Source organism: Tiliqua scincoides, chromosome 5, assembly GCF_035046505.1.
Source record: "Tiliqua scincoides isolate rTilSci1 chromosome 5, rTilSci1.hap2, whole genome shotgun sequence".
NCBI classification, from domain to species: domain Eukaryota; kingdom Metazoa; phylum Chordata; class Lepidosauria; order Squamata; family Scincidae; genus Tiliqua; species Tiliqua scincoides.
The window spans coordinates 58,206,806-58,232,988 of record NC_089825.1 but is presented as its reverse complement, the minus strand read 5'-3'; the positions used below and the strand labels follow the sequence as shown (position 1 = coordinate 58,232,988).

The window sequence follows — 26,183 nt, the reverse complement described above, 5'->3', positions numbered from 1 at the left end:
CCAAGTTATTTTGACTTGCTGAAGATCCTAGTGGCAACATTGATACTGGTTATTTTGCTGCTTTGGAGTGCCTACTCTGGTGGATTGATTTGGACTGAAAACATGGGCAGGATAAGGAAAAGGCAGTGAGCTGGCAGCGGTTCCCTACTGAAGGTCTCTAAACAACTTCGACTAGACCAAATAACATCTTGGAACAAGACCGTGTTTTACTCCCAACCCTACTTTGTTTAACAACTTGGGCTGTCTAGAGACTGAAATTGATTTGGAGGGGGAAGAACATAACAACACACCATGTTTGGGAAACACTAAGAATGGGTCCTGCCCTGAAGTGATTCCACAAAATGTTTATGCTTGTGAGAGTGCACTGGGAGATAAGGACCCAGCTCACGGGGACCAAGAGGAACTGGCGGACCTTGAACCAGGCAATACTTCCCTCTTCTCTTTTGGGAGATCACTCCCTTGTTGCAGCTAGAACAGTTTTGGCAATCTTTCAGGAACTTAAGTTTATATCCTCCCAAATTGATGCACTACAGAAGAAGCTGCAGGAGCAACCAGCCCCAAGACCCAAGGGCAGTTCTCCTGCAACAACACGAGCTTATAGTCACATGCAGATAATGCCCAAGGATGCCTCTGTCTCTGCAAAAGAATCTGAGATCAAACCTGTCTCTTTGCCTAATGCTGCTCTCTCATTCTCATGCTGCTTCCTCTCATGCGCTCTGGATGGTGGTTCTGGCACAGCGTCTAGTGTGGCTGAAAAGGCCGATTCGGAAGGGATTGTCACTCCCGAATCGGCCTTTTCAGCCACACTAGACGCTGTGCCAGAATCACCATCCAGAGTGCGATACCATAGTCTTCCGAGACTGAAGGTTGCCAACAAGCTCTCTCATTCATACTGTTTCCAAGCAAACCAAATTCTCTTGGAGGTTGGCAGAGTGCCAGTAAATTATGGAAAATGGAGGGACAGGTTCTGTGTAAAAATATCCTTAAGTAAACTTTTATGTATGGATTTGAATCAGATTGACATGATAAGTGCCCAATGGCTAAGTAGTCCTGCATCTAGAGTCAGACTCCTTCTGTCCTTTGACTCCTCTACAATTCCCCTGACTCTGTTTGGGATGAGAAGGTTTCTCAGCACATTTAAAACAACATCGAAGAGAGTCTTCTCTGATTTCTCTGACTCTAATGGAGAACTGCTGCCCTCCTCCACACATAGCTCAAAGCCTCTGACCACTTCGTCATCCTCCATCCCTGCACAAAGTGATTCTTGGCTGCCTGCCCAGACAGCTAAGACTGCAGCAACATCCCCCTCTAATGAGCAAACAAACTCTCCGAGTCCAAATATAAAAAAGAACACGATTGAAAGGGACTCAGCTATCTTGCAAAGCCTAATCTTCTGCCTAGAAGCTGCCTTAACTAAGCTGAACCGCTCTTCCAAACTGCAATATCCAGGGACTGACAAAGACATATGTGGAAAGCTTTCTCCGGCTGCTCTGTCAGAGTCCCATCTGATGTATATGTTTGCCACACGGCAGGAACAAATGAGGGAGACTGAACCTAAGTCAGTAAGCTATCCTTTGGATGATGATGAAACAGCTGATGCCATTGTGGGCACAATGCCTTCAAATCCTAGGAAAGACCTTTCAATGCAGCTCGATGCCACTGAGATTGATAGTATGGAAGTTGCTGAAGAATCCAATAACTCAAGGAATTTGGCAGTTCGGTCTGTTCCTCCGGACTCTCTTTCATCCATAGAGCTGACTGCTAAAAGAGTTTCAACCACCTCTGCAGGTTTGAACCAACGACCCCCTGCAACACTAAATGACCAACTGGTTAGGATGGATCATATGGGCTTCAGTAAGGTGCCCTGAGAGGGTCATTAACTCAACTACAGAGCCACAGGATGAGATGCCCGGCATAGATATGGAATGTGCCGGGAAACATCCTTCAAAGAACTCTGTGCTCAGCTCTGAGGAGATTATAAGTACTGGTGATGTTCCTCAGCATCCACCTAACGACCCTCCACAAACTATGATGTCACCCTGGAAAATTAGCTCTTTCAGCAGCAACACAAGCTTCCAGTCAATAGATCTATCGCTGCACCTGGACATTGATGAGGACACACTGACCAGGGGGGCCCTGGAAGCATTTAGATTTCTTCCCCGATGGGAACAACTAAGGATGGTCAAGAAATTGGAGATGGTATGGCAAGAACTAACGGGCATTGTATTGACCCCCTGCTGCTCTGCATCATCTAAGAGCTTACCTCCTTCATGAGACTATCCAACTTCTCTTCCAAATGCAGCCCCGCTTCAGAGGCGATCCCTCCAGGCAGAGATTCATCAGGAGCCCCCAGCTGGAGGAAGTCTGTCCTCCTCTCAAGGGTTATCATCTGTCAATGTGGCTCAGATCTCTGAGCTTATGGAACTGCCTTTGAATAATCTGGACTCACCATCTACAGAGTCCATTGTCAGTGGCCCTTGTCAATCAATTGTAGTGTTGGAGAAAGCAGCGGCAGAGACATGTAATTCACTTCCACCAACTAAACAACAGATAGTATTTGCTAATCTAGAGGAAGCTACAGCACAATTAGCACAGCTCTCATCAGAGGATATTCAATCTAGCCAATTGGTGCAGATACCTTCCACACCTGACTGCATTAATCTTCTCCCAGTAACTGAAATAGCTCCAGAAGGGGCAAATCTACTGAACAACCTGGATGCCAAGTCAAGACTGTCTGAGGACACTACCCCTGAAACAGGGACACGACATCCTCTTGTAAGAAATCAGAGGGATCCAGATACTCAAATCCTCTCAACTTCAACTTCTTCAGACTGAATTTCCCCTACCCGCTCCCAGAGCATTCCATGTGGCCAGCTGAAAATTGTATCTTGGAATATCGCTGGTTAATTTGCAAAGACTTGTGGAAAAGAGCTAGATACTGTTTTAAGAGACCTAGATATTATTTTACTGCAGGAAACTTGGGCAATTAGACCTATTGAGTTTGATGGGTTTGTTTCTATATCTTTACCCGCACAGAAGAATGCAGTAACAGGCCGCTCAGTTGGAGGCCTTGCCATATTAGTGAAATCTGCTTTCAAACATGAATTGCTATTTATGGCTGATAGTTTTTGCAAAATACAAGCAAACAAGGTGAAGCTAATGCCCCAAAGCATAATGATAATATATATATATATATATATATATATATATATATGCCTCCTTTAAAAGATAAATCTGCAACTGAAAAGCAATGGGCATATCTTAGTGGTATAATCAGTGACCTGACTGGTAAATTTCCCTGTTATAAGATTCTAATCGCAGGAGATTTCAACTCCAGGATAGGGCATAATTCTGACATCTTCCATCAACTTTGGGACTTACCTACTGACACGATATTGCCAGAGACCTGTCTATTCAAAAGACAATCGAAAGATAGAACCATCAATGCCGCGGGGCTTCTTCTAGCCAAATTTTGTATTATTTATGGACTTACTTGTTATTGTATTGTAATTTATTGTTTTAATGCCAATAAAGGTTATGGAACAGATTTATGGACTTACTTGGCTAAATGGCTTAGAAGCATTGGGGGATAATGGAGAATTCACTTATATCTCACCTAGAGGTGCAAGTGTTATTGGTCATATCTTGGTTCCTCCTCAACTCCTTCCCCAGATAGCAAACTTTTGTGTTGGATACCCTCAGTCTAGTGACCATCTTCCTCTGTTGTGTGATTTAGACTATCTCCCAAATCATTATAACACTAACATCCAGGAGGAAGAAGGCTACCCAAATATAACAAAAAGAATTAAATGGGACCCAGACTCTAAGGACTCATTTTGTGCACTGATACAAGCAAAGGAAGTTCCTCAGTTGTCTACTCTGGATCAACCAGGGATTGTCCACTTTTTCGAGGAAATATCTACTCTTTTGAACATATTAGGTAAGATCCCCTCATCTCGAAGAGTTGAGGGTGGGCGAGATGACTCTAAGATTGATCAGATCTGCTTATCTCTGAAAACTGCTGTTCACAGCACTTATAAAAAATTTAGAGACATTAACGGTAAAACACTTTTACACCAATATTTCAAGCTGACTGCCCACCTGAAGGAAGCTGTTAGAGTTTTGAACCATCGTATTGCAGAAGCAAGATGTTCACTGCTAATCAACGCTGTTAGATAAAAAAATGCTAAGAGTTTTTGGCAAATTATATCAGGTTGTTTTCATAAAGAGTCAATTGGTACTACCACAATCCCTGCTAAACTGTGGGAATTGCACTTTAAATCAATTTTTTTAAAATGAATCCAAATCGACCTCTGTTGTTCAGGCATCCATCCCACGAGACCTCCCAGACGGGCCTGCTTTCTCAGTGGATGAGGTCATTTCAATTGTTAAACAGCGAAAAGTGGGTAAAGCAGCTGGCCCAGATGCAATTTCCTCTGACATCTATAAAGCAGTGCCAGACTGGTGGCCCCAATTATCGTGGAACTATTCACAAGAATCGATAAATTTGGAGTAATTCCAGAATCCTGGACCAGATCAATCTTGGTCCCTATTTTCAAAAAAGGAAATAAGAACTTTCCCTCTAGCTACAGGCCAATAAGCCTTTTGGATGTCGCAGGGAAAATGTACCATCCCACTTATTGAAGAAACTTTCTTCCTAGATATCTGTTTATAACATCATAGGTCCAGAGCAAGCAGGTTTCAGACCAAACAAGTCCACAGTTGACCACTGTGTGATATTGTCCCATTTAATTTTCAAACAGGTGGCTCAAAAGAAATCTCGACTCTATGTGGCATTCCTGGATTTAAAGTCTGCCTTTGACTCTATTGATAGGGACAGACTCTCGGAAAAACTTGAGAAGATAGGACTTGAAAAAAGATTATTAGAATTAATTCATGTCCTCCACCTAAACACTTTCTGTCAAGTGAAATTATCCCCACAAGGTGACCTTTCAGCTCCAATCCCGATCAACAAGCAGGTCAAGCAGGGTTGTGTGCTGGCACCCATTTTGTTCATCCTTTTCATCAATGATTTGGCCCCTTTCTTAACTAAGTTTGACACACATTGCCCCAAACTAGGATCGGTGGACGTCCCTTTACTTTTATAAGCTGACGACATGGCTCTGATCTCACATACAAAAATAGGCTTACGATGACTGGTCAAAGCCTGCATTGAATATTTTACAATAAACTCTTTGCAGTTAAATTATGAAAAATCTAAAATTGTGGTTTTTGGGAACTCATGGAAACCACAATCTTGGCTTTTCAGTGGAAAATTAATACAGCAGGTCAAGGAATTCCAGTACCTTGGTCTTCGATTTCATTACAAGCATTCCTGGTCCTCTCATCAATTGATTGCAATTAATTCATCCAAACCAGTGGTTCAAGCCATAACTCGCTTTTTCTTCTCCTGGGGCAACCAGTTTGTACCAGCTGCTTTACAAGCTTTCAATGCTAAAGTCATACCACAAATTTTATATGGCATCCCAATATGGATACCGGCATTAAATAACACAATGGAAAGGGTTCAATTTAAATTTCTTTACAAAATTCTCGGCTTACCGCATTGCGTTCCCTACGCAGCACTCTACCTGGAATCAGGTCAACATAGAGTTACATGCATGGTCCGGTTTTTTAAAATACTGGGCCAAAGTCTTTTTCAGGACTGATCACAACTTGCTGCTAAAGGGGCTGTTGACTGATTCAACGTTAACTCCTTGCCTAGTACTATTTTATAAAAAAACTCAACAGATGGGCCTTGAGGCCGATCTACAAGGGGCCCCCTCTCCGAGGTTATCACCAGGCTTTTGACAACCAGACTATATGATATAGAAAGGCAAGAGATTCTAGGCGCAGCAAGGAAAAAATGTTCCCCTTTGAATTTTCAACTTAAAATTGCAACTGGTCAACAACCAAAATATCTGTCCCTCCTAATGCACCCCCTGGAGAGAAGGGCCTTTACCTTGGCATGTTGTAATGTGACCCCCTCTAATGACTTACATGGCAGATTCAGAAATGCTTCCTGGGAAGATCGTTTATGTAGTTGCAATTTAGGCGAAGTAGAATCATCCATACACATTATGTTGCGCTGTCCCAGATATCAAGCACTAAGACAACAATTTCTCTCTCCCTTGCTCAATGCTAAAACAGGGCATTCTGAGAACTCTATAATTCAATTCCTTCTAGCAGGTGACGTCGAGCATACAACCCTCTCAGTTGCACAGTTTCTAAATTTGAGTGATCTGAATCGAGCCAAGCTTTCTGTACCAAGCAATCACTGAGTAGGTTACATCTTGGCAATATCTGTAGAGTAACTGATTGTTTTCTGTATTTTAAATAATTCATGTGTGTATGTAAAATGTAATGTATGTTTGTATCTGTGTGTATACGTAGGTGTGCACATATACATATATTTGTGTACTGCTTAGGTTTCTATTCTCTCTACGGTTTCTGTAGAGTCTTCACCCATCAAATGTTTATGCCTAATAAAGGTTTTGTTGACTGTTGTTGACTGGTTCTGCCCTGCTCCTTCCCCTGGTTCTGCCCCCCCACATCACCGCTCTCCCTCACCCTGTTTCATCGCCCCTTCCTCTTTAGGAAGGGACCCAAAAGAAACTTGATAAAATTCCTCTGAGAGGCCCTGACTTCTACAATAACACTTGCCTTCAACTTCTTCTTCCTCAATTTCTTCATCTGATTCTTTCTCTTCTAAAATCACCAGTTCTTGAACCTGAAAATATTTCTATTGTCAAGGTGTGGTGGTGGTATTTATTAATAACAACAACAACAACAACTTTATTTGTACCCTGCCCTTCTCCCCAAAGGGACCCAAGGCGGCTTACAACAGGTTAAAAGCAGATTAAAATATAATTTAACCAACAGATTTAGTAGAAAAAAACCAATTAGGTAACTATTATTTATTTCCTATGTCTAAACCTGACTTTTAGGGTCAAACTGTATGTTATAGTAAACCTGTCTTTTGCTATGTTTTCTGCTTACATAACAGCCATGAGAATGGCACAATTAAGATCAGGTTCATTGTGTAGAAGTAGGAGGCTTAACCCTTGGTAACCACGCTGTGATACTTATGAAAATTGCCTAGCAAAATTACCTTAGGATGGAAGCTTGTATTTCCATCAATGGCCACTTCCAAATAGAAGTTTGGGGAATGTACACACATATGATTTTGTCAAAGGCACACTGTGAGGTCAAAGATTAAACCCCTCTCCCCATACTGGGGTCCCAATTATGATTATTCCCCTATGACAACTATTTTTAAAAAACCGACTGATTATACGCTTTTGGAAGTGGTCATGAATTCAGTTTCTGTCAGAAAAAAGAAATACGTATTTGCACAAATAAATGGAAAAATATGGCTACCTCACCTCTTTAGGAAGAATGGTACATGAAAACAGATTGGGATACTGCTATTTCCACAAAATTATCTTATTAGAAAAGGACTCATAATGGACAAAAGATAAATGATTTGTTTTTGTTATGTGCTGGAACCTCAAGATAATATCCAATTATACCTACTTTTCTTTACTGTATTGATTCTAGATATTACTTGACAATAGCGTGAGTATATGTGCACAAATTATGTATTTCATTCCTCTTCTTTAAGTATTTGATAATAAAATTACACAACCATTAAAATGGAGGGTTAAAGTACAAGTTTAACATGTAACTACAATCCACAGTCCAATGGGATGGTCTCCCACAAGCATCAGTTACAATGAACAAGAGCTCTTGGTAGACTCTGCCCTCAAAGATTGTAGCTGATCTTCAAAAACCTCTGCTTGTGTAAGCTGCCACCCCTCATTCATTTCCAAAATGACTTGTGATAGAGGGATACCTGATTTTTTTTTGGGGGGGGGGAAGCAATACAAATTTAAGACAAATACAGGGTGACCCAAAAGTAGGTGGACAGTAAATGATAACATTTATTCCACCTACTGCTCACCTACTTTTGCGTCACCCTGTATATAGTGAGTATGGGCAGCGATTTCAAACAAATGACAAGAAGAATGTCTCCTGAAGAACCCACCCAAATTCCTATTAGCACTCAAGCAAAAGATAAGGCACAGAAAACAGCTGCAAAATTTAATCAAAATGCCTATGCATAGACTCAGTAATGTTACCTCAGGTCGTGGTATTTCTCCTGCTACAATTTTTCTCTCTTTTTCTATTGTTGCTATGATTTTTTTAGTTAGAAGCGGTCCATTTGCACCTTTCACTATATCTATCATTTTACCATCCTGTAAATAGATATTATAATAATAAAACACTTTTTTCAGAAACTTCTGATAATTTTCTGTCCAATGTTTAACTGGCCCCTAGTTTTGCTTTATATGCTTGATATACTTATAACAGCATGCATTTTACAGACAATGGCGGGAATTTTCAGAATGTTTTTTTTCTCAAATCAACAAGTAGAGAAAAAATATTTTTTTTAACAAGTAGAGAAAATATTGATCTACAAGTAGTGCATAATGAGTCAGTTAATTGTATTCATGTGAATCAATTAATGATTGAATTTGCATAGGCAAAGTGGAAGAAAATCCATGGTGGAGGCTTGATCAGGCGAGATGGTGGAAGATCATTTTGCTCGAATTCTGGAATTGGCTCTTGCTGTCATGTCACTGCTCTGATTTCGGATGATCCAAGAGACTGTGGTTTGTTGGATCTGGAACACAAAGTGTGTGTCCATGTTTCTTCCTGTCCCTCCCTCTTTCCATCACATATCTGGTTGAATTCAAAGTTTCCTGATTTATTAAAACAGTTTCCCAGGATGTCCAAACCAGGAAATTGTGGTTTAAGCACTTCCTACAACCAAGGTTTGTTTGCAAGCTATTGTTTGTTGAATCATTTGATGCAGGTGCAGTGGGCATCCCCCCCTCCCGTCCTCTAAAACCCTCCTATATCCTACCTTAGTTCCAGTCTGGTACAAGTGCCCCTGTGTGTGCTATTTACAAAGGAAGAAGTCAATATACTAATGAAAAGTACCATGTATTTTGACCATAAGTGAACCAGAATAATTTTTTGGGAAGAGGGTGCTCCCTAAGAATGCATGCACGCACAGTTGCAGTATTTGTAAGTTCTTATATTTAATTTCTTGCATTAAAACCTTTTAAAAAATCTGCTGCCCCAATTAATTGGAACTACTTTTTCAAACAAGCAAAAGATTTTGATTGATTAATGCAGCGGTTCTCAAAATCTCAGGGAGTTTGAGCCCCGCTGTAAGTTCTTGTGAGGGAGGGGGGAGGCAGAGACGCGATCGCCAGAATTGCGTCGCTGTTGAGGGGTGCAGGGGCTTGCTTCCACTTGCCAGAGCTTGGAGTCAACTCCTTGGGGTGTGGGGAGCCCTGCTCCTGCCTCCGCAGGGCCTCCAAAGCGCGCAAACTGTCAAAATAATGATTGCAACCCACTTCTGGTTTTGCAACTGAAAACCGGAAGTGGGTCACAATCATTATTTTAAGTGTCTGTGAGCTTCGGGGGCCTGCAGAGGCTGGCGCAGGGCTTCAGCACCCCCAGGAGTGGAAGGTACTTACTCTAGCTTCTGGTAAGTGGAAGCAAGCCCCCATGCCCCTCAACAGAGATGTGATTCTGGCAATCGTGTCACTGTCCGTCCGTCCCCATCCTTAAGGGTGCAGAGGCCATGGCTCTTTGGCTGGAGCATCACAACACCCCAGTTTGAGAACCACTGGATTAATCTAACCCAGTGGTTCCCAAAGTCGTACTTGGACATTGGGACCTCAGGTGAGTATTTGTAGGGGCAGGGCCTGGGGTGGGAGAGTATCTCAAAGGCACTGCAGCAATTGCTGCACTGTGGGAACCCAGGGACTTTTTGCCTTACCTGGGGGTTGCGCTGGCCTCCAGGAGGCTCACAGCCCCTTCTGCATGCCTCCCAAATGCTAGAAATTGCTCCATTTGTGGATTGGAGCACACTTCTAGTTTTTGTGTGAATTGTAGCATAGGGGAGGTGGCTGCGGGCCTCCCAGACCCTCCCTGAGGCCAGTGCGACTCCCTCAGACAAGGCAAAAAGCCCTTGGGTTCCTGCGGTGCCACAACTTTTGTGGTGCCATCCGGATACCCATTACTGGGCTACTCCCCTTAAGGGGGAATGGCCCAGTTCTGGTTCCTTCTGGTGTGTCACGACCCATCACTTTGGGAACTACTGATATGACCAATTAATTGACTAAACAGTACAGTCCTATCTATTCATGCACAAGATCACTGAACATATACTAGTTTTCGTCTTAAACCTCTCTCTTCTTTGGGCTGCCAGGAAAGCTGGCAGAGGAAAGTTTGTGAATGACAGTTGAACAGTACAATCCTATGCATGCCTACTCAGAAAGAAGCCCATTAACTTCAGTTGGGCTTACTCCCAAGTACATCTATATAGCATTGCAGCCTTAGGGTTCAATTATAATTGGGCATTATACTAGCTGATCTCACAATCTGCAACCATTAGGCATAGGCTACTGGTGCAGCAAATGTCCTCCTGTGGGCTATTCCTTCTAGCACAAAGCCCTGGTGGCTACATGCAAGTGACACTAGCGTGCCATACCTCCAACACCGCTGGTAAGTTGGTGATGGGGGTGGGTCAGGGTAGGTTCAAGGTTGTTTGGAGAGGGCGGGCAGGCCAGGCTGGGAGCAGTTTGGGGGAAGGAAGGGGGAGAGTCTCAGCAGTAGCTGTGCATGCCATTTCCTATCCCCACTTCCCAGCCTGGACCTACCTCCTAACTCTCCTCAGGCTTACATCAGCTAAAAGAGTAGGAGACCAGGCAACCTAGGGAGAGGTAAATAAAAATGTACTTTATTTACCTATCCTGCAGGGCCTTAGCGAGGGGGAGCCAGGGGGTTCCCCCCCCCCGAGCCAGCAGTTTGCCCCCCCCAGCATTTTTTCCACACTTGTCATGTAAATGTGGTTGAATGTCCTCCAATTTAGCTCCTGTTCCTTGAGAGCTCAGCCCCTCCCTGCAGGCAGCCTCCTCCAATTGGCTCAGACTGCTGATGCTTAGTAACTCACTGCTTTTTAAAAGTAATGAATAATGTAAAAAAAACTAGTGTTCCATGGCGTTGCTATATTTTACTTCAATATCTTTCCTCTTGCTTTTAGGTAAAGTAAATTTACTTTTGTCATCAGCAAATGAAAGGCTTTCAATACAAGTAAATACTACCTGTATCATAGTGATATGTTTTACTTTTGCAGTGTTGCAAGTCTGTGTATTGCACTGGTGTCCAAAATGAAAGGATAAGCTGCATGTTATTTCTATGCAGACAAACAGATTTTACATTGCATACCGAGATGCATTTATTCTATGCAGATCATTGTTAGATTGCTTTACAGATAATGAATGCATCTTTCAAAAAAAAACAAAAAATAACAAAATATTTCCTACTTTGAAATTTGGGTCTTTGATGTTTCTCCATACTTATCCTTCATTTTGCACACCAGTATAGATACCTGACATAATTACCCCCCCCCCCTGAAAAAATGGTGCCCCCCCCACCTCTAGAATCCTGGCTATGGGCCTACTATCCTGGGCTGTCTGGTCTCCTGTCAGTCCATAGAATGCAGCAGACACACTATCAGCAGCGCTGCACACTCTGGGCCAGTGGGGGATAAGACTGGTTAGTTTGTAAAAACTAGTGGCAGCATTCCAGGAAAGTCCTAGTTTGTATAAAAGAAGATCAATGCAATAGAAAGAAGCCTACATTAGCAAATATTGCCATAGATGATGCTGGGTATATGTATGATACTAGAACTGTAAATTCATTGAAATTATTGGTGCACCACTCACATGTTTTCATAACTCGGCAGAAGACTGTGCTATATTACATATACACATCTATAAGAACATAAGAAGAGCCCTGCTGGATCAGGCCAAAGGCCCATCTAGTCCAGCTTCCTGTGTCTCACAGTGGCCCACCAAATGCCCCAGGGAGCACACAAGACAACAGAAACAATCTGCGTCCCGGTGCCCTCCCCTGCATCTGGCAATCAGAGGCAGCCTGACTCTAAAACCAAGAGCTTGCACATACCTACTATGACTTGTAACCTGTAATTAACTTTTCCTCTAGAAATGTGTCCAATCCCCTCTTAAAGGCTTACAGGCAAGATGCCATTACTACTTCCTGTGGCAAAGAATTCCACAAACTAATTACATGCTGGGTAAAGAAATATTTTCTTCCGTCTGTTCTAACTCTCCCAACACTCAACTTTTGTAGATGTCCCCCGGTTCTGGTGTTATGTGAAAGGGAAAAGAGCGTCTCTCAATCTACTCTGTCCATCCCCTGCATGATTTTGTATGTCTCAATCATGTTCCCCCCCTCAGGTGCCTCTTTTCTAGACTGAAAAGGCCCAAATGCTGTAGCCTTTCCTCATAGGGAAGGTGCCCTAGCCCAGTATGCATGGCATGTTGTCATTGATGCCCATTAATCAGGCATTTTAACTAAGATTTGTACTTCAAACTCTCTATATTCAATCTGAAAAATGAATTCAGACGTTTTTAGCCAAGAAACAGAAGTGAACTGCTGTGCACTTACCACACAAAAAACAAAAGCAGGTTCACATTTGTCTTTGAATGGAGTCAGAGTCACAATATTATCAGCCTCTGCCTTAAATGAAACACAAAAAGAAAACCTGTCATATTTTTTCCAAAACATTTTATGCAGCAGCTATCCTCAAAGGTGTTTGTTTCCGGTGAGTAAGATTACAGCCTAAGTCTTAGTGAACACAATGAAGTTACTTCTGAATGTAAAAAACCCCCCACAATAATATAGTCAGCAGGGAGGTATGGAGGGGGTGGGACAGGGGTGGCCAGAACAGGGAAGCAGTAGGGCTCAGGAGGAGAGTGGACTGGGCCTGTGAAGGGGGAGGATTTGGTGGCACCCACCAAATCCTAACCATCTTCCCAGGCCTGATCTGCCTTCACCAGTCAACGCAGACTTGCGCTAGTGGTATTGCTGGTACAGATCTGAGTTGTCCCATGGTGGCAGCAGGGAATTATCCCAGGGGAAGGGGTAACAAATGTTCCCTACCACCAAGGAGGCTACAGCACGCTGAAAGTCCCCCACGGGATACAGTGAACACCATATTAGAGCTGCTGCCTTGTTGCCCAGAGAGTTAGGCAGGATTGGGCTGTTAAAGACAGCTAGAGTTTAAACTATATTACAGTCAGTTCTCATTATACACTAGGGTTAGGTTCCTGGAAACCGTGGATAGTGAATTTGCAAATAGTGAACCATTGATCCTATGGAATCAGTGGGGTTAGGTAGAAGGGGTACCCTTGGGGGGTGGAAGGGGTACCTTCTTGCCATCAGAAGAATCCAGCATAGACCCTCAGGAACCCAGCAGAGTGCAGCAGAAAGTGCCAAAATATCTCTGAATGCTGCAGAGACCTTCAGATGGATCCTGTAACCAACACAAACCCCTTTAAAATGAAGTTTCCGCTGGCCATTTTAAAGGGGTCTGTGCTGGTCACAGGCACCTTTCTGAAGGTTCTTGCAGCCTCTAGAAGCTTTCTACATAGCAGATAACGAGGACAGAGACGCAGATAACGAGAGACGGTAGCAATTCTGCCCCTCGTGGATAAGTGAATGCACAGTTAGCGAATTTGCATATAAAGAGAACTGACAATATTTTCTTCTTCCCTCCCTTTATACAATTGAGCAGTAGCTATTTATATGTGATTTCTCAGTAATTGAGATCAATCTCCTTATAGAGAAAAATATTGTGCCTTTCTTGAAAGGCACAATGTGGATGATTTATTTATTTATTTATTTAAACTCCTTTTTTAATCCTGCCTTTCAGTCTAAAAGTCTTCATGGTGGTTTGCAAAAAAATAAAATAAATCAATAATAAAATAAAACCATGTTGAATAAAATCTGTCTGATATCTCCCTCTGCTGCAGTCTGGTGGAATTGCTGCAGATAGGTACAGTGCTAGGAAGAAAGTAATAAGAGGACAGTTGGTTTCAGTAAGCTACTTAGGAAGGAGGCTGGACACTCTGTCCTCACCCTTTGATGCAAATGGACAGAGCTCTCTGACCAAAAGGGCAGTTAGTTTCAGGTTGATGGAGGAAGCCTGGCTCTCTCTCTCTTACTAAAATCACCGAAAACAAGGTAGGGCACAATCCTAACCAACTTTCCAGCACTGAGGTAAGGGCAATGCAGCACTGAGGTAAGGGAACAAACATTCCCTTACCTTAAGGAGACCTCCGTGACTGCCCCCCAATTGCAGGATGCAGCCCATGTCCCACAGGCACAACTATGCCAGTGCTGGAAAGTTGATTAGGTTTTGGGCCTTAGCGGCAAAACAGCTGTAAATATTTGGCACTGGAAGGTTTCACAGTTACATTCTTACCACAGCAAAATGTAGAAGGTCATCTTCCCCATATTCATTTTTAAGTTTTCTGAATAAATTTACCACAGCTTTGCAAGGTCCACACCAAGCCTGATAAACGTCTACTACTGAAAGTATACAGACACAAAAAAGAAAACCTACATGAAATGCATGTTCTTCTAACAGGCAATGCAAGTTTCTCCACTTATATGCTGACAGTGGAGTAGTGCACTGGAGTTAAAATGAAGAAATTAAATTTTCAAAATTGGTTGGAACAAGTGCCAAAGGAGATGGTATAGGAGGAAGCTTAACAAAATGTCAAGAGACTCCTGAACAATATTTGTTCAAGCTGAGCAGTCCATTTTAGTTCATAGTATTCAGGGTAGATACTACTGTATTTTTTCAACAGAGATTTCAAATGTGTTCATCTTAATTAACTATTTAGTAAAATACTATCTACTATCATTATTTTCCTATAACAATGTATTCTGTCTGAAATCATGTCAGGCATTTTAGCGCTTGACCAGGAACCAACTCTTTGCTCATTGAACCAACTGATAGGGTTGCCACACTGGCAACCCTGAGAACTATTGTTGGCCTTTAGGCCCAGCAACACAACTGGTGAGGGAGGCCCCACATTCCTACTGAAGGAGACAGAAAGTTGCAACCAAGGCAGGGTTGGCTCTGTCAGCACCATGCAGGTGCGTGGCTGTTAGCTGCACCCTTGTTAATGAGTTATCCCCCCCTACTAAAGCAAGGCATCCTCCCTTTTGAATGTTTTTACATAGACCGAGAGAAGCCACAGTTTAGAATCCCACAGCTGAAGGCAAGAAGCCTCAACCATGAGCACCCACAATTAGCTTAAGTGAAGAAGTGTCCCAAAAGATAAAGAACCTTCCTCACACAGTATAAATAAACACTCAGGTGTCTGGCCTTGGATAGCAGGGATGGCCTCACCCCAAAGAATTCTCCTTTGCCCTTCCACCTTTACTTGTTTCCTTTTATAAATAAACTCCTTTTCTTTGGAAAAATTCTTGTCTCTCTTGACCTTCACAGTTCCTTATCCTCTCCACCAGGCCAATGGGCTGAGGGCCAAATCCTATGGGCCTCTAGCACTGGTGCCAAGCTCCAGCGCCAGTGCTGGGTGTCACAAATGTGCTGTAAGGCATGTCCGTGAAACCCAGAGAGGAGAGAATGCCGGCACCAGCCCAGTGCCAGACAGATCCCACCCAGAGCAAGGGAAGAGTTCTGGGTGGTGGTAAGGAATTTTGGGGTGGAGGGGAGGCATTCTGGGTGGGTGGAGGGTGGGGCAGAGGAAGGAACTGGGGCAGGAGGGGGTGGTACTGGAGGAGCTCTGCTCTGCCATAGCCTATGCGCTGTGTCGGGCTGAAAAGCCCAACACAGAGGTTCTCAGGTCTGTGCTGGCAAAAGAGCCGGCGCAGACTTGAGTAGCCCCATTGCAGGGCTTGAGAATTTCTTCAAATCCCTTTCTCCAAGGAGACCTCTGGCAGCTCCACTGGTGCTGCTGGATACAGCAGTAGCCATCTTGGCGCCACTGCATCAGGTGGCAGCACCAAGAATAGGCTTGGGCTATCTGTTACTCACACTTGCTGGGCTTGATGTTATTTTGAATAATTTTGAAGGTTGCATTTAGAGATGTGAATCTGAGCAAATATGGTAACACCATGCAGGAGAACAGGTCATTGACATCTATGAGTCATGCAAGGTTCAGCTTGCCATTTGTTGACTGTGCACTTGCATGGTGCTGATAGAGCTACTCTGTACCTCAGCTGCTACCTTGTGCCTTCCTTCAGATGTGGGCCTTCTTCTCTGCAGTTCAGGGCAGTGATTGCTGCCCCCAGACACAGCGGGGAGCTACAGTGAGAAAGGGAAAACTGGTCTAGATGGGCCTCTGGTCTGATCCAGCAGGGCTTTTCTTATATATTTATGACCTTCTCCCATATCTCATCAGGTACATTAATGGCCTTAAAAAAGAACAGGTTCCCTGGGTTGTTGATCTGGTAACCCAACCAACAGAGCATATCTGTTTAGGCAGGAGAAGTGCAAGCCCTTCAGATCAGTGGTACAACTGTCCCATCCATAGGGCTGACTGAGCATCACTTCAAGCAGCAGATTAGTGGGGGACACTCACCATCCACTTGCCTCTGCCAACCTCTGCTGTTCCATCTCCTCTGCCTGGTTTCCAGATTTGAAAAAGAAGAGCGGAACAGAGCAGAAGAGGAAGTATGGAAGAGAGGAGAACGGTTGGCTAGAGTATCAGAGTAATAGCCAAGGAGCAGCAAAGGCAATAGCTGGTCCACATCTGGTCGACACTGCTGGTCCACTGCAAGGAGAGTGGCATCTGATGTGCCATTTCAGACACTAGGAGGTCTTGAGCTGACCCAAAGTGCAGACCTTCTAGGCAAGGATTCAGGTGGTCATGAGGAACCTCCTGCACTAGGAATCATTAAAACCGAAAACCTGTGCTGGAATGCTTACATGACACAAAGTCTGGGCAATACAAATCACACCAAGAAGAACTTATGCAAATTGATTTGGAAGATATTTTTGTGTAACTCAGACACATCATGCAGTAGAGTATTTACATATTGCATACTCATTTGGGTGCACCAGACTGGGTGCAGAAAATACATACAATCCAATATGGAAGAAGAAAAAGAAAATATGTACCTGTTAGACCTTTAACCAGCAACATTTCATCCCATTGAGCTTGACTGTGAATCACTGACTAAGGTAAAGCAAAGTTAGATCCTGTTAGCTTGAAAATATTAAGCGTCCCACTCACTGCACAACTGAATAATTCAAATAAAAGGCAAGATTTATACCTGCAGTTGAACTTCTTTCTTCTTGCTTGCCATTTTGTTCCCTATAATTGCATAAAATGTACACAAGCATGATCGAAATGACTGAGAATAGTATTGTTATTCCAGTGTGAAGGTGAGTGTTATATGAATTGTAATGGACTGAAATTGGTATTATTGAAAAGTGCTTCTGGCTATATAAAACTGCAAACAGGTTATGTAAGCAAACCCATAGGTACGATGGTACTTTAATGGTAAGCCTTTCGGTTTCTTTAGTCCATCAGTGTGTTATCTCTTAACAGTGATAAATTTGTGGGTAGTTGGGTTTTGTTTTTGAATCATCTTTTTCTATACAATACTGTATACAGGTGTGCGCCCCTTAGCCATGCTTCAGCTAATACCAGGATCACATAACCGACAACCATGTGTGGTCACATGGTTGTTGGGGGCGCACACCCCAACCCTCTGAAAGTGAGGGGAGCTCTCCTCCCCTTCCCTCCCCTCCAGAAGCTTCTCTGAACCTCCCACATGCACTGCAAGACTCAGACTGGGGGAAATTGCATCTCTCTAGCGATTTCTGACTTCCTCTGTGAAACCGGAAGTTGTGTGAGAGCATTTTGCTCAGTCTGAGCTCTGCCTCTGGGAAGCTCAGACGTGTCTCTGGAGAGGAGGGGAGGGGAGCATCCCCTTCCCTGTGGAGGGACCGAATTGAGTCAAGTACTGCTTAATGACAGGGATCACGGTCCCAATCCCTGTTGTTAAGCAGCGCACCACCGTACTGTATTTAAGGGCCAGTGCCATAGAATCAAGACAGGGACATTGATGGAAACAGGCTTCAGGGACTCATGGCCACACAAAGGCCCACCTGGGATGGATCCAACTCCTGGAGTTGCTTGTTGAGTCACATGCAGCAGAAATAAGTGTTTATAAACAGGAAGAATGGCCTGCCCTGAATTGCATTCAGTATCCTATAATAATGATTAAGGGCCCAATCCTATCCAATTTTCCAGTGCTGGTGCAGCTGTGCCAATGGGGCATGCACTGCATTCTGTGGTGTAGAGGCAGTCACAGAGGCCTCCTCAAGGTGTGGGAACATTTGTTCCCTTACCTTGGGGCTACATTGCAGCTGCGCTGGTGCTGGGAAGTTGGATAGGATTGGGCCCTAAATGTACTACGAATCCCTTCAGCTGCAATCTTATACATACTAATCTGGGAGTAAGCCCCACTGAACACAGTATGACTTACTTCCAAGTAAACAGGCAAAGGACGGTACTGTCAGTCCCATTACTCTTATGTAACTAAGGACCAAGTTTTAACCAACTTTCCAGCACTGATGCAGCCATGCCAATGAGGCGTCCATTGTATTCTGCAGTGGTGGAGTAATCATGGAGGCCTCCTCAAGGTAACGGAACATTTGTTCACTTATTTTGGGGCTGCATTCTGACTGCATCAGCACTGGAAAGTTGGATCGGATTGGGCCTTCAGCCTAAGTAAGAGTTAATTAAATAATCACATGTTGTTTCTTGAATGTTTCTGTGTTCACATCCCTCTCTTTCCTCTGTGGTAGCCCTTGTGTCCATTTTAGATCATGAGCACCTTTGAGGCAGGGACCTATCCAACTCTGGGGCTAGCAGCAGTGCCACAGGGTAATGATTGCAGTTATGAACTGCTTGCACCACTGTTCCATCTTTTTAGAGAGGTGCATGCCCAGATACAACAGGTCACAACAAAAGCAGATGGGGTAAAAAAGAGAAGGTCAATCTCCTGTGTCCCCCAAAACAGACTTTGTCTACCGCAGTGTGGAAGAAATGTTGCGATTCTGCACATGACTGCAAGTGGAAAGTGCTACAAGGAGCCCATCCGGAAGAGTCCCATATAAAGTGTCATATACATAAATAGTGCACTGTCTGTCTGATCTTATTTTCTCTGGCAAGTGATATTCATTAGAATATATAAGACCTGCCCCCTTCCATAAATTGCTCTATAACATAATGAAGAATAATGCTACCAGCTCCAGTAACACAAATATACAAAAGCTTATATACAGGGTGACCCAAAAGTGGGTGGACAGTAAATGATAACATTTATTCCACATCTGAAGAATGATTGCAAAGGGGGATCACCCAAATGAGCTTCTTTGGGATGTGCATATGTTTCTTTGGTAAAGTACCCCAACTCCCCGACGTGAATGTCAAGACCACAACATGTGTTGTAGCATAGGACTGAAGTAGCTTCTACCTTCTTTACTCACCTGTAAATCTCTAAAGCTCCTGGGAGCAGGCTAACATGGAGGAAGCTCCCCCAAACACTGTGACCATTTATTTGTCCTCAAGACTGACAAGGATCCCAGAACAGCAAGATCTTATGGGACAACAAATAGTAGCTCCCCCCACCGCATGCACACATACACACCACAGGGGATGGTGTATTATTGCAAATTCTCCCTCCCATAAACAGGAAGCATTTGCAGTATGCTCCAACCCCACTATACACCCGCTCACATCTGTGAGATTACACAGTGAATGCCGTAGAAGGGAACTGAGTGAGAAATGGACCAACTGTTGGCCTGCTAGTTGCTATGGTCACCAAAGTACATTCCAGTGGATGTCAACTGTCAGGAACGTGGAAGTAGGAAAATAGAGGAGGATACACATTCAAGCCACTTTGATGGTGAACGTGAAGCACCACTGAAGAGCCCAGTGGCCAAGGAGTGGCTGAAATGAAGGCTCCTGTCAAGGCTGAGCAGCTGTGACGAGATTTGTGCTCAGCAAAAGACTCCTAGCAACACCCAGTGGCTGAAACAGCCACAGGTTGGAGTGCTTGAGCTTGAGAAGGAAGGGAGAGGAAGCACCTGCAACTAGCTGCACTTTAAAAGGGAAGGCTATCATTTGAAAGGGAGTGCAACTTCAGTCAATGAAGAAATTAAAAAAATATATGACTGTGTTATTGTTTGTTTGGGAGCTTGGGGGAGGGAAAAGATTACACCGGCCAACACACATTTTGCTTCCTTAAACGTTACACCAATTCCTGGGTATATTTGGGGTGCTGATTCTAAAAATGGCATCCGTTTTGCCCTATCACGTCTAGTTTTGGAGATATAGTATAGCCTCATTATTGAATGGTTCAAGCAGCTTCCTCATGAGGAAGCCTACACCATGGCTTCCTCTTGAGGAAGCTGCCTGAACCATTCACTAATGAGGCTGTACTATATCTCCAAAACTAGACGTGATAGGGCAAAACGGATGCCATTTTTGGAATCGGCACCCCAAATTCATATCAAACCACCATAAAGATTGGGAAAAACTTTTCTGACCCTCAGTTTTGTAGGCCTGTGTTATTAAAACAGAAATCATAGGGTTGGAGCCAACTTTCCCTTTCTGCATGTAGAGGGTATCTAATGCTCACAAAAGGACTATATAACCTATATAAGAAGGTTGCATATATAACTTATATTTAACCTATATAAGAAGGTTGCATGAGAAAAGCCCTGTTCAGACATTCTTAAAACTGTGATCCAAAAATCCCCCAAATCTGTAACTTGTTCTTTAAATCAGCCTTCATGCCAGAGGACTAGAATGTATTTAAAAAGGGATCTAAGGTATTGTATTGGCAACCTTCAGTCTCGAAAGACTATGGTATAAGTCTATGGTATAAGACTATGGATCTAAGGAAGATACAATTAATTACAGGTCAGCTAGTTTGTTCCAGATAAATTAGTGGAAAGCATAATTAAAGATCAAATTATTAAGTATGTAGAGGAATGTGCCTTGCTGAAACAGTCAGCATGGTTTTGCCTCACTAACCTTCTTGAGTTCTTTGAGTGAGTCAACGGGCATGTGAATCCAATTGACATGGTGGACTTTCATAAAGTTTTGACAAAATCCCCCACCAAAGACTATCAAGTTAATTTATCAGTCATGAAATTAGAGAACAGGCCCCTTTAAGGATTGGTAACTAGTTAAAGAATAGGAAACAGAGAGCAGGAATAAAAGGAGGGAAGTAAGAAGAGGGATGCCCAAAAGGTGCTGTGTTGGAATTACTGCTTTTTTACTTGTTCATAAATTATCAGGTGTTAGTGTTAAACAGTGGTTGGTTGGCAACCTTCAGTCTCGAAAGACTATGGTATAAGCCTGCAGCACCCGGTATTCCCAGGCGGTCTCCCATCCAAGTACTAACCAGGCCTGACCCTGCTTAGCTTCTAAGATCAGACGAGATTGGGCATGTGCACAGGTTTGCAGATCAACCCCAACTATTAAGTTTATTTAAGAAATTTATACTCCACCTTTCCCATGCCAAAGCAAATGCCCAGGGCAGCTTAGAGCTTTATAATCAAGTACAAAATGTCACAACAAGTAAAAAACATGAAATAAGGCATTAAGACACTAATTTTAACATTATATGGTGAAAAACAATATCAAAACAGAGCAAAAAAAATTAAGGAAAAAGAGAAAAGAACTCAATGAGTCAATGGGGAACGGAACCAATGGGTCCAAGGAGGCAGTCAAGTCACCACAGTATATCAGAGATATAGAGAGCAAAAATTCACTCATCAGCTAAATGCCTGACGAAACAGGAATGTAAAAACAAAGCAGATTGTGAAGGATTCAAAAGAACCTCTCTGCCACCTGGGCGAATGAGGAGCATCATGGCAAATATACTTAAATAAGTATAAAATGGGGCCAAAAAAACACAAAACCCAACTTCAGATACCCTTATAGCAGCGGTTTTCAAACTCTCAGGGAGAGTTTGAGCCACTCCAAGTTCTTGCAGGGGTGGCAAGGAGGCAGTGGGGGCAGGTGAAGGCAGCGGCACGATCCCCAGGATTGCGCCACTTAGGGGGGCTGCAGGGGCTTGCGTCCACTTACCTGAGCTTCCTGCAGCCTCCTGGGGGCGCAGGGAGCCCTGCGTGAACTTCTGCAGGGCTCCCTGCAGTTTTAGAAGTGAAAGTGGAGTGATCATGCGCCAGAAGGTTGCACAGGGCTCCCCACACCCCCAGGAGGCTGCAGGAGGCTCAGGTCAGTGGACCCAAGCCCCTGTAGCCCCCCTGAGTGGCTTGATCCTGGGAATCGTGCCGCTGCCTTTTCCCTGCCTCCTGGGTGCCCCCAGCCCTTAAGGGGGCAGAGGCCAGGGCCCACAGACTGGGGCGTTGCAACGCCCCAGTCTGAAAAGCCCTGCCTTATGGAGTTTGTTGGTGAAGAACCAGGAAAGATGTCTTGGGAACATGGTGGGTAGCTGAATGATAACATTCACCAGCATATGGCAGCTATAATAAAGGCAAATTCCATGCTAGAGATCATTAGAAAAGGATTGAGAATAAGACTGGAAATATAATGCCCTAATACAAATATATGGTGTGAGTACTTTTGGTATATTTTGTACAGTTTATTTACAAATTTGTATCCCACTTTATCTTCCAAGTGGGAGCTTACAAAGCAGCTTACAGCAGGTCATGGAAATATAAAAGTATGAACATTAAAATTACCTGAAAGCTATAAACAACCCTAAAATATAATTAAAAACCAGGGATTTAAAAAAAAGAACACAGCCCATAAAAACAGCACAAGACCATAAATATCCATATTAAAAACCTGAAATTCAGAAGGCAAGTATAAAAAGAAAAGTTTTTAGGCCCCACCAGAAAGCCTCCAAGGAGGAATAGTTCTTAAACTAAGTGAGAGGGAATTCCATAAAGTTGGCGCCACAACAGAGAAGGTCCTACTCCTTGCCACTGTCTCACTCTCCCACAGATGTTAATTCAGGGAGAGGGGCTGGCTCTGGATAGGATAACTAGTTGAGAAGTTGTAACAGCACTGCTGTTGCTGCTGCTACCACCACTTCCGTAGAGATGGAAGTGGCTAGTCTTCCTCTCCTCTTCCTGACTGACAGACAGTGGAAGATGAACTTCGGTTTTCAAGAATCAAAGCCCTTTGGCTGTTGCCACAGATGCACACATCTGTTCATGCCAGAGGCTTATGTACCTGAAAAGTCAGGCAGGAATGGCCAGGTGTCTCTAATTCTGCCGCTTTCCCTCCAACCTGGCCAGATGCCAGAGACTCAGGACACAATCCTAACCAACTTTCCAGCACTGACCTAGCCTCAATGCAGCCCCAAGGTAAGGTAACAAACATGCCCTTACCTTGAGGAGGCCTCCTTCAGTGCCTCCCCACTGCACAATGCACATTGGCACAGATATGTCAGTGCTGGAAAGTTGGTTAGGATTGCGCCCTTATATACCTGGAAAGGAAGGCAGGGATGATTAGTCCAGGTGTCTCCAATTGTGCTCCCTTCCCTCTTCTCATCACCACACCTCAAGACAGTTATTGTAGAGCTGAAATAGGTGCAAAACAAGGGCAATCCAAATTATCAGAAGACTGGAACACCAACACCTAGATAATGAGGAAAAGCTATTAAATTTGGGGCTCTAGCTTGGAAAAAACCACAATCAAGGGGGGATGATTAAGGGATAAAATTATGCATGGTATGGAGAGAGTGCTAGAATGAAGTTTTTCTCCTTCGCTTACAATACTAGAACTTGGGGGGCATCCAATGAAACTGGTTGTTGGAAGATTTACATGACAAAAGGAAATATTTCTTCGCACAGTGCCTAATTACTGTAGTTCATGGGTTTCGTGGTTGAAGGATGTGGTGATAGCCACTAGCTTGGATGACTTTAAAAAGGGATTGAACTAATTTATACTTTAACAGACCTCTCAACGGCCAAATCAGTCATCCCCTTCTTTTTTCCTCTTGACGTTACATTCATGTAATTATTCCTTTTCTTTCCCAGCGTGGTTCCTGTAGCAGGGACATTCGTGTTCAAGACCACCAGAAAGAGCATTACTGCCCTTGTATTTGTTCTTCAATACAAAAATGCTCCAAATTCCTTAACCTCCCCTCGTAAGAATGAGGCTTGAATCCTTTGATTATTTTTAAATACCTTTTCTTGCACCGTGATTTATTATTCTTTTTAAAAAAGATTAGGAAACCAGAACTTCACACATTATTACATAAAGGCCACACTAAAGATTTAGGTTAGGCCTGCACAACTTCTGACCCACCAAAAGACACCAGATACATATGCTGGTCTACTAGGTGTTTGACAGCACCCCGTTCTTGCAGTCTCAGACAGGCAGCAAAAACACGAGGTTTATTAAGCCCTTGTTGTAGTTTCATAAATGGCTAATAATATGCATTCAGCTTGGTGAATCACAAATTATGTAAGCCTGATATGGTAATATAGTAGTGGTGCCATTAGTTGTTTTTTTTTAAACCACTTTTGATGGAGGAGAAAGAGATCTGTTTGGTCCACTCGTATTCTCTTCAAGAGTCAGACAGAGAGACAAGGTCCTTATCACTACTGTGTCTTCACATCTGTTGTTGCAATAACTTAGAACTGTTGAGAAGTCAGTTTCTTTGTTTCTTGGTCTTGGTCAATGTCAGGGTTCTTGCTCCATTCCTGCTTTTCCCAACTGTCTAAAATTACTTACAAATTATACTTCCAAACCTCCACCCAGTTTCAGACAATCTTTTCTTTCCTTTTTTTTTGTACACTCATGTTCAGTTTTATAGAAAAAACTTTTTTGCACAGATGTGTTGTCATAAAAATGCACCCAACATAATGCAAGAAAGAATGCTTTGTTTATATGGTGAACTTTAAAAAAAGAACACAATTGTGACTTGAATTGTAGTCCAAAGGGTCTTCTAACACTGCAGTCCTATGCATACTTACCTGAGAGTAGGTACCATTGAACAAGACTGGCATAGAATTTGCATCAAGTGATAATTGACGGCCCAATTCTATGGACCATTTATACCTCCAGAATGAGTGTTCTGGTGGTGTAAAGTGTAACTCAACAATTATGCCATATTGCAAATCCAACAATGCCAGCAAGTATGGCCTGGCTGCCACTTTAAGCAACAGGAGGCTGGGTCTGCATGACGACAGACACTGGAGGCCTGCCGTTCACAATAGGACCACACAGGAGTCAGGAGAGAGGCAGTGAGGGAGTGGAATAGGGCAGGGAGGAGAGTAGATTGGGCCTAGAAAAGGGGCAGGTTTGGTGGTGGCGGCACTCGCTGAATGCTAACCTCCTTCCTTGACCTGATCCACCTTCACCAGTTAACATGGACTTGCACCAGCAATACTGCTAGTGACTTTTCTCCTATGAGAAACTGCATAACTGCGAGCTTCAAGGATATAAATGCTGATGTCTTCTGACATATCAAATTATGCAAAGAAATAGAAAGGAGAACACTGTATACCAAGGTCAAAAAAATGTCCCTTGAAAGGAGAACTCTGACATAGCCTCTGATGCTCAACCTACTATGGAAATGGAATTTAGTGCCTTTTGTCTGTGTTTCGGTTTATGTAAGAGCTGAGGTACATAGTGAAGCGGCAGGTTCTTTGGGACCAGGATTATGCTGAGATCTAGATGTGAATTTTAGGCTTGGGACTGGATTGAACCTCTGACCACTAGTTACTGACCTCTGCCAGAGAGTAGTATTTATCACATCCAGATTGGACTGGTAGTTGTACATTGGAAAAAAGAGAAAGACAGAATTCAAGAGTAACCCTGCAGACTTACCCGAGCTTAAAATGATGGCAGGACTCCCGTGCAATATGGTAGTCTCTGGTATTGCAACATTCATTCTTTCATTGAGGCACCAATATTATCTGCACTGCAAGAAGGTCAGGAATGGAGTACTACTAATACTAAGAATACTTATATACCACTTATCAACCAGAGTAGTTCACAAAGCTGTTTACATAATAAAAGATACCAGCAATGGCACTAGAAATGATGCCATACTGGAGTGAAGAGGGTTAGCTGAGCAGAGTACAACAGGCACAACACCTGGACTGTCAGCTAGTGCAGCATAGCCTCTCCTTGCACTATAAAACAGAAGTGTGATGTTTCAGGGCACAGGAGAAGAAATCCAATGCAAACTGTGCAGGAGCAAAGATGTTCAAAAAGTAAAATCAGCATCTCTTGTGAAAGTGGCATTAAAAT

The 26,183-nt window shown here is 43.3% G+C and overlaps 1 protein-coding gene across 1 annotated transcript in view; it reads right to left on the bottom strand.

The window, feature by feature from the left end:
* Positions 1-17,229, bottom strand: part of NME8 (NME/NM23 family member 8) — a 39,178-nt gene extending 21,949 nt beyond the window's left edge. The window contains exons 1-6 of the mRNA XM_066629188.1: positions 17,197-17,229; positions 17,042-17,099; positions 14,372-14,478; positions 12,553-12,624; positions 8,142-8,258; positions 6,571-6,730 (exon numbers count right to left, since the gene is read on the bottom strand). Coding sequence (XP_066485285.1) covers positions 6,571-6,730; positions 8,142-8,258; positions 12,553-12,624; positions 14,372-14,478; positions 17,042-17,099; positions 17,197-17,229 — 547 coding nt within the window. The remainder of the gene's footprint in view (positions 1-6,570; positions 6,731-8,141; positions 8,259-12,552; positions 12,625-14,371; positions 14,479-17,041; positions 17,100-17,196) is intronic.
* Positions 17,230-26,183: the final 8,954 nt, after the last annotated feature.